Source organism: Neophocaena asiaeorientalis, unplaced genomic scaffold, assembly GCF_003031525.2.
Source record: "Neophocaena asiaeorientalis asiaeorientalis breed wild unplaced genomic scaffold, Neophocaena_asiaeorientalis_V1.1 scaffold89, whole genome shotgun sequence".
Taxonomy (NCBI): domain Eukaryota; kingdom Metazoa; phylum Chordata; class Mammalia; order Artiodactyla; family Phocoenidae; genus Neophocaena; species Neophocaena asiaeorientalis.
Window position 1 is genome coordinate 6,011,626 of NW_020172592.1, and position 12,263 is coordinate 6,023,888.

Genomic DNA, 12,263 nt, shown 5'->3' on the forward strand with positions numbered 1-12,263 from the left:
TTCAGTAATCATCGTAGGTTGCAAGGGGAACCTACATGGAATTTTAAAAGCATACTGTCGGGCTTCCCTAGTGGCGCAGTGGTTGACAGTCTGCCTGCCGATGCAGGGGACACGGGTTCGTGCCCCAGTCCGGGAAGACCCCACATTCTGCAGAGTGGCTGGGCCCGTGAGCCATGGCCGCTGAGCCTGCGCTCCACAACGGGAGAGGCCAGAGGCCCGCGTACCACAAATAAATAAATAAATAAATAAATAAAAAATAAAAGCATACTGTCAAGTGGAGATCATCAGATCAATTTGATAAGTATATGGGTGACAATGCATACACATGAAACATGTCCATACACTTTACTACAGGAAAGCATTTCAGTTGTGCAAAGATATATGCTCATTATGGGACCAGTATTTTTATTCAAAGATAGAAACAGCATTAAAGTTATTTTCTCCTGAATTTGAGCAAACAGCAGGATGTTGATGCCATCAGTAAAAATCCAAGTAGTGCAAGGTGGTGTTTTTAGGAGGTTGGGAGTGAGGGAGTAAAGCAAGATGATGAGTTCTTGATGATGAGAGTAACTAACCCTTACATATTAATGTAACATCCAGTTTGGACAATTTAACATATCGTGAAACAAAACTCTCAAGATGAGAATAATAGGTAAAAACTGGAAAAATATAACTGCAAGCTACCTATGTAGAAATGGTCAATGAAACCAATGAACCAGAGAAAAGAGCAGACACAGGGGAAAACGGTTATGAATAATATTAAGCTCAGTTTTAGAATCCGGAGACCCAAAAAGACTGTTGGGAGGTTGAAGGCAGTGTCAGATGCATATGAAGAAGAGGGTAATCAACTGCAGCTGACAAGTCAACGAGATATGGAGGGAAGAAGCCAGAAGGTAGTGAGCAACTTTACAAAGGACAGATTCCAAGGAATAGTGAGGCTATGAACCAAACTGAGGAGGTCAAGAAGAAGCAAACAAGGAGCTGAAGGGAAAAAAGCTGAGGCAAGTAACACAAAATCTTTTGTCAACACTGGACTCGTAAGGAAGAGGACAGACAGCAAATCTTCAAAATGACTCATGGCAACCTTTCACCCTGATGATTTATTGTAGAAGACATTCTATTACCTGCACATCAACCACACCACCTTCCTCGGCAATAACAGCTACTTTATTTTTCTTTAGGCAATCAGCACACATCTCTGTGGTGGTTTGAATGAGTGATTCTACCAGCTAGGTCCCAAGGTTTGGTATGTGACCCAGGCCAGGCGAATCAGAGCAGCTAACTCCCTGGAATGTGCACGATTCACACAGGCCAATACAACAAATAAGCATTATTCCCAGGTCTTTTGCTGGAACCACTCGGATTAAAAAAAAAAAAAAGCTGGCTATTTCCACAGAGAACACTAATCTACGAGGAGAGCTGTGAAAACATGAGACCGTAGGTACAACCATCACATGGTGTAGTCTACATGAAAATAAAGCCAAACATAGGAAAGTAATGCCAAAAAATGGAGAGAGAAATTTCTAATGAAAGCATCTGGACATTGGAAGTCAGCATTACCCAAATTTAGCTGTACCCCTATGCCATAAATACCTTCATAAGCTAATGCCAATTTGACTTAGGTTTCGATCACCTAAAACTGAATAAATACTGATTAATACAACTATTGAACCCAGATCAACGTAACAGGATTTTTTTTAGTATCTTACAGTCACTAAATATCAATACTTCGGAGGAAAGCCCCCAAATACAAACAAAAAATCTACCTCATACTACTTTATACCAAATCATATACTTTACGAAAAGTATTATAATGAGGTTATAAGTATATATTGCAATTCTGATTTAGGTTGATTTTTTAATTTTCTTGGTTCATAGACCTCCTGAATGTCCATCAGAAAATGGCAAAGTAGAGCTAATAAAGACAACCATGGGAGAACAGAAAAGAAACAAGTTGTGTGTGTGTGTGTGTGCATGTGTTTGTTTTATGAAGAAGGTAAAAAATGGAATTCAGTACCAGACATTTTAATATCCAGAAGTAAATAATGTTCCAAAGATCATGTGTCATTTTTTTTTAACAAGGTCACAAAATTACTAGGCAAATGTAGAAATATATCCACATACATTTCTCTGTGCATAGAACATATACTAATGCTATATCTTTTAAAATAGGTTGTAATTTTCAACAAGAGGTAACAGTGGATTTTAAAAGAGCTTATACTACATAAAAATGCATGCAAATTCCACTTTGTAGATACACACCACACTGTTATCCTTACTACACATGAAAATAATTTGTCCTATACTCTATTTTCACTGAGAATTCATAACTAAACCTTTTACTCTAATGCCATAAAGCTAAATAAGTGTTTAGTTATTCTACCACAGGACAGCGTAAGTATTGTAGATTACTGCCATTAAATTAAAGAGTAAACGGAAAAAATAATTTCAGTAGTTTACTTACATCACAATTACAGCCAAATACTCCATTAGAAAAGGAAATCAAGTTATAAGATTTGTCACCCCAGCGTACTGTTGGATCTCCAGTAAGAACCTTTGTAGCAACCTAAAATAAATGTAATATTTCCAAATTTAAAGGATTTTAATATTGGCTTTTAAGTATTTATATCTTAAATACACACAAACACACACACAAACACACATGATCTCACTTTTCCTCTTCAGGTAAACCAAATTTAATAAAATTTAATAAAATATTATATTCAAGAGATAATAATTCTGGTCTTGACTTTAAATAGTACTCAAAATCCAAGAAATTCTACCAGAAAAGAGAATGATGGTACAACGTTCATGAATGTTTAGAGAATATACAATTGAAAGGACAAGGCTTTTGCAACTTGAATAGGATAAGAGGCATTGATAAGTTTAGTCATTAAAGTCTAGTTACAAGAAAAATATTTCAAGAATTCATATCCTACTAAGCCAGTTTCTCAAATGGTAAGTTTGGGCCGTAAGTGAGTCATGAAACCACAGTAAACATTCTTTACAAGAAAGAATAAAATAGAACATAAATATCAGAGTACACCGCAGATAGTCAAAGTAATTACTGTTTTGTGAAACTTCTATGATGTATGTATGTGTAAGTGTGCTCACGCTTGTGTGCACATGTGTGTGTGTGATGGGCTGCAATCTAAATATGCCTAACTGTAGATTGCAGCAAAAAAGTTTGAGCAACACTTCATGAAAACACATTCTTCCTCAAGAAGCTTGTTGATTCTACTTAAAAACAAATGCAGCTAAGGAAGAGGAAAAATTGTTTTCTAGCGACAAGGTTTTTCAATCCTATATTATTTTATTTCTAACATTTAATATTGATGAATGTATTATGAAGTAACTTCAGTGTTTTCAAAAGACTCTGAGATTCCTACAAATATGACTACTACCTTTTATTTTTTTCCCAGGAAATGATATTACCCCAGAAAGAAAAAAGTAGGCCACAATTACCCTTAAATTCACTAAAATCAGTGTGTTCTATAAAATCAAATGATAAAATAAATCACAAGAATGATATAATTCTTAGGACAGACCTCACCAACTAAGATATCAAGGCCCACTGGTGTGGGTTATAGGTAGGTTCTCATGTCACCTTTGGTATGAAATCTCATTTAGCCCAGCATCTTATGCAAATTTCCTGTATATATGATCAATAAAAAGGTTGGGAACCACTGACATCTGATAAGCAAATAATAGACATACTTCTTTAAACAACATATAAGATGTCTAAATGGAGCTAAACAATGTGGCAAGAATTTACAGAGCATTATTTATGTATAATCTTCATTTGATACGTGTGTGTATACATATATATATATATATATATATAGCTAAGAAAATGTTTTAAAAGCCTGCATTAAATATTTTATGACTTAGTATTTGCACTTTCTTTTCTTAGCTGCCCCATTCTAAGATAAAAGGTGTTTCCAAGATACAGGAAACAACTGTCTTCACAATTATGTTTCACAGTGGTTTTATGGGTGTATATTTCAAACTCAGTAAGTTGTATACATTAAATATGTACAGCTTTTTGTATGTCAATTATACCTTAATAAAGTGGTTTAAAAAAAAAAGCCTGCATGTAACAAAATTCTTCTCATGTTCAATTTACACAAGAGTCCTCCAGAAAAATCTGTGGGAAGAAATAACAAAATAAGACAGTTGAATACCTGAGAATAATCTTCCGGTGTTACATGTGGACTGCCGTCATCTAAACAAAATACCAGTAAACTGCTCTGAATTTTTTCTAACATAGTCAAGTTCTCTGGATTAAGACTAATCAAATATTCTCGTGCCTAAAGGGCAAGGAGATAATAATAAAATGTTACAAATTAAATACAAAATATCCAGAAAATCTTAATAGGTTCTCAAAAAGTTACCAAAAAGGTTCATCAAGAGAAGTGTGAATTCAAGAACCTCTCTGTTGACTCCTGAACAGGTTTTTCCTCCAACTGCATGGCTGGTCCCTATACTTGTGCTACTAAATGCATAAAGGTATAAAGTTATGCCACCCCCTAGATTTTCTCTAATAGTTTAATATTGTACAATGTATTTAATGCTGCTTAAAACTTAAAGCTGTCTGTCCATTTATCTTTACTTCAAAAATCTGAACAAAGGGCCAGCATATACTTGAGCTCAGTGTTTGAAATTTAAATGTAAATTAAATAGCATACCCTCACCCCAAAAGTGTAAATTAGTTAATAATGTTGTATTGCATATTTGAAAGCTTCTAGAGAGTATATCTTAAAAGTTCTCAAAAAAAAAAAAAGTTCTCATTACAAAAAATGTATTTTTTAGGGCTTCCCTAAAGCGCAGTGGTTGACAGTCCGCCTGCCGATGCAGGGGACACGGGTTCGTGCCCCAGTCCGGGAAGATCCCACATGCCGCAGAGCAGCTGGGCCCGTAAGCCATGGCCGCTGAGCCTGCACGTCTGGAGCCTGTGCTCCGCAACGGGAAAAGCCACAACACTGAGAGGCCCGCGTACCGCAAAAAAAAAAAAAAAAAAAAAAGTATTTTTTAGTTTTCTGTATGGTGATGGACGCTAACTAGACTTACTGTGGTGATTATTTCTCAATATATACAAATATTGAATCCTTATGTTGTATAGTTGAATATAATGTTGTAAGTCAATTATACCTCAAAAGAAAAGAAAAATGTAAATTATAACCTTAGCCCATCGAGTTCGCTCCTCACTAGTTAACGCTGCTACCCCAGGTCCATCAGGTTCACTATGGCACTTCTTTTGGATGTATGTCAATTGCCTTTGGAAGATTAAATAAAGAGGATTCAAAAAGAGCACAGGCAGGATCACTAGCTACTTTGGCCTTTAATAGGTTATAAAGTTTATAAGTATTTAAATGTTTTGATATATTATCCAAAGAAAGAGATTATGGTCTCAACAGCAATGGAGTTATTTCCTGCACATCTTTTTTTTTAAAGTGATTATGTGGCTTATTAATACCGTAAGTATACTTGACAAATCTCACAAATATTATGTACATTTTATCTAACTAAAAACTATGTGTATATATTAACAGAGGACTTATTCTGTACCCAAGTAATACTTGGGCTTAACCCCCAAAATAGAAATACCATGTAGTTAGTTTTAAATGTTTTCACATATGCCATTCTTACTTAAAATCATTACAAAGACTATTAGCTAAAGATAAATTATTTCCCCCCATAGCATTCTATAATCCTAGTCTGATGAGTTTCACGTATCTTTAAACATATTAGCAGGTAAATAACAGGGTTCTTCCACAAAGAAATTTTCATCAAAAATCTACAGCTTATTTTCATCCCTACTTCCTCATAACATATGCTAAGAAATTACCTCAATTTAAACGCTTCCACAGGTTTCTCAGAAAGTGAGCTACTGTAGCTTAATAAATGCTCAAAACGCACCACTAGTAGCCATCCCTTATTTGTGACTTTATCATTCAAGGAATGAATTCCTTGCTGCCAAATTCCTCCGCCTTTATTTGAAACTAATGGTGTCCTGTGAAGTGGATGAAGCCTTCGATAACAAACAATCTGCATCTATGGTGGAAGCAACTTGCCTTATCTCTTCCTGCTTACTTGTCTTTGCTAACTCTGATTTTGCTTCAATTACAAATAAAGCTTACAGAGTTGGTGGTTATATGGCGGCCATAATAACTAGGATAAATTCTGAATGCTTAAGGAATAAAATCTACCTCACTGTTTTTCTCCATATGGTATGAGCTGCTGCCCTTCCCTTACCACCTGAGAGCACCAGTTTTTACTATGAAACTTTTCCCCACTCCCTGATATAGCCATTTTAATATTCAGTGGGAAAGGACCACGTCATAAAAAAACAGTCATTATCAGAGAGAAATCACCAGGAAAAATGCATTAAACCTGAAATGACATTTTAAGTTTGATAATAAAAGGTCAGATAGTAACTGCCAAATCCTCACCATTAAGAAGTCCATCCTACCTAAAGTGATCTACAGATTCAAGGCAACCCCTATTAAAATCCGATGGCATTTTTCACAGAAACAAGAAAAAGAATCCTAAAATTCATATGGTACCACAAAAAACTCCAAATAGACAAAGCAGTTTTAAGCAAGAAGAACAATGCTGGAGGCATCACACTTCCTGGTTTCAAAATATATTACAGAGCTTCAGTAATGAAAATAGTATGGCACAAATAACAGACATACAGGTCAATGGAACACAACAGAAAGTCTAGAAATAAATCCACTTACATACAGTCAACTGAGGTGCCAAGGAAGCCAAAAATACACAATGGGAAAAGGATAGCCCCTTAAATAAACAGTGTTGGGAAAATTACCACATACAAAAGAATGAAACTGGACCCCTATCTTACACCATACAGAAAAATCAATTCAAAACAGACTAAAGGCTTAAATGTAAGACCTGAAACAATAAAACTCCTGGAAGAAAACATGGGAAAAAATGCTTCTAGACATTGGCCTCAGCAAGCATTTCTTAGACATGATACCGAAAGCACAGGCAACAAAAGTAAAAACGAACAAGTAGGATTACATCAAACTAAAAGCTTCAGCACAGTTAACAACTAAGTGAAAAGGCAACCTACAGAATATGAGAAAATACATGCAAACCATACATCTGATAAGAGGTTAATATTCAAGGAACTCCTACAATTTAATAGCAAAAAAACAAATCTGATTAAAAAATGGGCAAAGGGACTGAACAGACATTTCTCCAAAGAAGATACAAAAATGGCCAACAGGTATATGAAAAGGTGCTCAACATCACTAACCATCAGGGAAATGTAAGTAAAAACCACAATGAGATATTACCTCATTCCTGTCAGAATGGCTATTAACAAAAAGATAAGTGATATCAAGTGTTGACGATGATGTGGAGAAAAGGGAACCCTTCTGCACTGTTGGCGGGACTCTCAATTGGTGAAGCCACTATAAAAAACTATGGAGGTTCCTCAAGAAATTAAAAATAGAAATACTATATGATCCAGCAATCCCAGTTCTGTGTATATATCCAAAGGAACTGAAATCAGGATCTTAAAGAGACATGTGCATTCCCAGGTTCCTTGCAGCATTACTCACAATAGCCAAGAGGCAAAAGCAACTTAAATATTCAACGAAGGATAAACGAGATGTGATATATACATACAAATGGAATTCTATTCTGCCTTAAAAAAGAAAGAAATCCCACCACTTGCAACAATGTGAATGAACCTGGAGGACACTACCCTAAGTGAAATATGCCAAACAAAGAAGGACAAATACTGCATGGTATCACTTATACGTGGAATCTAAAATAGTTAGACTATTAGAAGCAGAATAGAATGGTGGGTGCCAGGGGCTGATCTAAGGAGGAAATGAGGAGGCATTAGTCAAAGGATACAAAGTTTCAGTTACATAAGATGAGTAAGTCCTAGAGAACTACTGTACAGCATAGTTCCTGTAGTTAATGATACTGTACTGTACACTTAAAATTTTGCTAAAAGGGGAGATCTTAACGTAAGTGTTCTTACCACAAAAAAATTAATTATTAAAAATAAATTAAGAGGGCAGGACACCTTTGGAGGTAATGAATATGTTTAGGATATAGACTGTGGTGATAGTTTCATCCGTGTATACTTATCTCCAAACTCATCCAGTTGTACACAATAAATATGTACAGCTTTCTGTATGTCAATCATACCTCAAAAGTGGTTTAAAAACAATTATTCATATAAAAAAAGAGGTATAGATTTGGTAACTAAAATAACCCCTTTTCCTTTAATTTGGCTACCTATGCACCTGTTTTCAGCTACACATGCAATTTCTGATATTTAAAAGCACAAAGATTTGTATTAACAATGTTTATATTTCAGAATCACACACTTTTAAAATATTCTACCCTTGACATGTCCTCACAATCTTGTTTCTGCCTTCATTACTTCCCACTCATTCTTTAATTTACCATAATCGGGTTTTGTCCTCCAGTGATTATCCTGAAAGTATGTTTCTGAATGTTACCAATGGCATCCCATAAAATCCAGCAGCTTTATCTCAGTCTTATTTTCCTCATTGCAGTGTTTAAACACCCAGGAGTCAATATTAAAATTCTCTCTGCCTTGGCTTTTGTAGCACTGTTCCACTGTGGTCTCCCTAACTCACTGACTACTTGGTCTTTTTGACTAACCATTTGTTCTCGTTCCACTGTCAAATGTGTGTTTCACCAAATTTCTCTCAGTGGCCTCCCCCAACCTCTTCTACAAGTTTCTCCTTTGGTAATTTCATCCACTACTTTAATAGCTTCAACCATCACCTTTATATAAGAGGCAACCAAATCTCTAACTTCAACCCCATTTTCTCTCTAAATTTCTGGTACCAAATTTCCAAATGCTTATTGGATATATCTACCTCAATTTCTGTCAACATCCCCAATTAAATTTGGAATTTAAAAATTATCTCCCTGACCCCTCCTTATTAATACAAATTTTAAAAAAATTGATCTTAGAGAAAAACATAGGTATAAATCTTCATGACCTTGGATCCATCAGGCAATGGTTTCTAAGATATGACACTAAAAGCACAAGTAACAAAAGAATAGATAAATTAGACGTGGTCAAAATTAAAATATTTGTCCTTCAAAAGAGGCCATGAAGAAAGTGAAGAAACAACTCTAGAATGAGAGAAAATATTTGTAGTTTATATATTTGATAAGGGACTTATATCTAGAATATATAAAGAAGCTTTACAACTCAATAATAAAAAAGACAAACAACCCAATTAAAAATTGGCAAAGGATATGAATAGACATTTCTCCAAGTAAGATATACAAATGGTCACAGGCACATGAAAATATGTTCAACATCGTCATTATGGACATGCAGCTGTAAACCACAATGAGATCCCACTTCATACCCTCTAGGATGGCTACCATCAAAAAGGCAGACAATAACAAGTGCTGGTGAGAATGAAGATAAATCGGAATCCTCAAATACTGCTGATGTGAATGTAAAATGGTACAGTCATACTGGAAAACAGTTTGGCAGTTCCTCAAATGGTTCAACATAGAGTTATGATGCAGCAATTCCACTCCTAGGTATATATACCCAAGAGAAATAAAAACACATGTCCACACAAAAACCTGTACACAGATGTCCAGGACAGCATTACTCACAGCAGCCAAAAAGTGGAAACAACCCAAATGTCCATCTGATGAATGATTAAATAAAATGTGGTACAGCCTCAGAATGAAATATTTTTCAGCCAAAAAAGGAAAAAAGTACTAATACATGCTACAACATGGATGGATGTTGAAAACATCATATATGCTAAATGAAAGAATGCAGACAAAAAAGGCTATGTATTTTAAGACTCCATTTATATGAAATGTCCAGAATAGGCAAACCCATAGAGATAGATTAAGTGAAAGATAGAAAGGTTGCCTAGGGCTGGTGGGGTGGAAGTGTTTGGGAAATATGAGAAATGTCTGCTAATGGACGGGGTAAGAGTTGGGGAGCAAATGAGTTACTGCTTACGGGCTCAGGGTTACTTTTGGGGGTGACACAAATGTTCTAAAATTGATTGTGGAGATGACAGCACAATTCTGAATATTCTAAAAAATACTGAATTGTACACTTTGAATGGGTGGACTGTGTGGTGTGTGAATTGTCTCAAAGCTATTATTAAAAACAAGAAAAGGGCTTCCCTGGTGGCGCAGTGGTTGAGAGTCCGCCTGCTGATTCAGGGGACACGATTGAAAAGGTACCTCCTCGTGTGTTGCCTCCTCCTGTTACAATACTATCTGCTTACTCAGTCACATTTAACAGCTTCCTTTCTTTCTAAATCCAGTTACCAATTCATATTAATTTTATCTCCAAAACATTTTCTGCATTTATCCCATCTTTTTAAAAAAATTTTTTTAATTGAAGTATAGTTGATTTACAATGTTGTGTTACTTTCTGATGTACAGCAACCTGATTCAGTTATACATATATATATATATTCTTTTTCAGATTCTTTTCCATTAGAGTTTACTATAAGATACTGAATATAGTTCCCTGTGCTATACAGTAGGACCTTATTGTTTATTTGATGTAGAGTGTCCCATATTTTAAAGTCCCAACCTCTTACTTCTTTACTGGATTACTGCAAAATTTAATACATCTCTTTTCAGGCTCTAACTCACTAGGATTCAGAATCTGACCAATCTATGTTACACTTCTAATATGTATCTTATGTTTCTAAATAAAATTTCCTAATGCATAGGAGTGGCCTAATCACTCAATTCACTCACACATGCACACCCACACACTTCTGCTTTGTACTAAGCAGAGGGAATTAAAAAAAATAGACCTGGTAAGTAGTCTCTTAGAGCTCCATCTGCATGTGAAAACACAGAAATAAATGACTTCAATACAATTTAATAATCAATATAATAAAGATAAATATGAGGCATACAGAGAGTCTAAAGGAGTCTAAGTCCTTGGGCCATGAAGAGAAGAAAGAGAATGGAAAATCATGAAATAGGACATAAAATAGGAAGTAGTGACCTTGTGGTGACCTATGAACAGAAACAAAGCATGAGGAGGAATTCTTACTTAAAAGTGGACAAGGCAGGAGAAGGCAATCCAAACACAAAGCATGAGCACATGCGAAGATCACAGATAACTTAACATGTTAGAACTGTAAGCAAAAATGGGGTAGGAGTGTAGGACGCACAGGGAGGAAGAGCAGGACAAGGCTGAAGGGACAGGCGAAGGTCAAATCCAGATCGTCACTAAGAAACTGGGACTCTATTCTAGACCCAAAGAAACCATTCACGAATTAAGCCAAAGTGAGATAAAATCAAACTTGAATTTTAAAGTCACAGACAGATGACTGTAGAGCATGTAGGGAAGCAAGAAAACCACCTGAGAATTTGAATCAACAGAGAGTTAAAAATCTGAACAACACTTTGATTTTTCTTTTTTTTTTTTTTGCGGTACGCGGGCCTCTCACTGTTGTGGCCTCTTCCATTGCGGAGCACAGGCTCCAGATGCGCAGGCCCAGCGGCCATGGCTCACGGGCCTAGCCACTCTGTGGCATGTGGGATCCCCCCCAGACCAGGGCACGAACCTGTGTCCCCTGCATCGGCAGGCGGACTCTCAACCACTGCGCCACCAGGGAAGCCCTGATTTATTTTTTTAAAAGAAATCAGAAATCCGAATTTTTGTGTGAATTCAACCAGAAATCCATATGTTTCTGTGAATTCTCCTGATTTTAAAATAGTAATGTAAATTCTCTGTTATCCAAGCAAAACAGGCCACAGGCTGAATTCAGCCCACGGATCACATGTTTCTGAAAGAGTGGCTTTCAGTAATAAAATTATTAGATCAGGCTTGTTAATTGTATGTCAAATTTGGAAATTTTAAAATATAGCTGGAACGTACAGAAAGATTATCCAAGACACAAAAGCAAAACACCTAAAAGATGGATAATTCTGCCTATATCAAAATTAACAATGTCTGTTCAATTACCAAATAAATGTGTTAAATGGAAGAAAATGTTTGCAATCGGTATAACTGATAAATGATCAGTGCCCAGAAATATAATTACTACAAATCAATAAGAATAAAAAAATAGCCAATAGAAAAACAGGCAAGCCTACCTCAAGAAACCAGAAAAATCTCAAGTAAACAATCTAACCTTACACCTAAAGGAACTAAAGAAAGGAGAACAAACAAAATCCAAAGTCAGCAGAAGGAAAGAAATCATAAAGATCAGAGCAGAAATAAATGAAAT

General features: G+C 35.7%; 1 protein-coding gene across 3 annotated transcripts in view; it reads right to left on the minus strand.

Annotated features, from left to right (window-relative positions):
* CROT (carnitine O-octanoyltransferase) overlaps positions 1 to 12,263 on the minus strand; it is a 61,286-nt gene that overhangs the window by 28,035 nt on the left and 20,988 nt on the right. For all 3 annotated transcript variants that reach the window (XM_024738465.1, XM_024738464.1, XM_024738466.1), the window contains 3 exons: positions 5,183 to 5,276; positions 4,185 to 4,310; positions 2,465 to 2,566 (listed from right to left, as the gene is read on the minus strand). In XM_024738465.1, the coding sequence (XP_024594233.1) occupies positions 2,465 to 2,566; positions 4,185 to 4,310; positions 5,183 to 5,276 (322 nt within the window). The remainder of the gene's footprint in view (positions 1 to 2,464; positions 2,567 to 4,184; positions 4,311 to 5,182; positions 5,277 to 12,263) is intronic.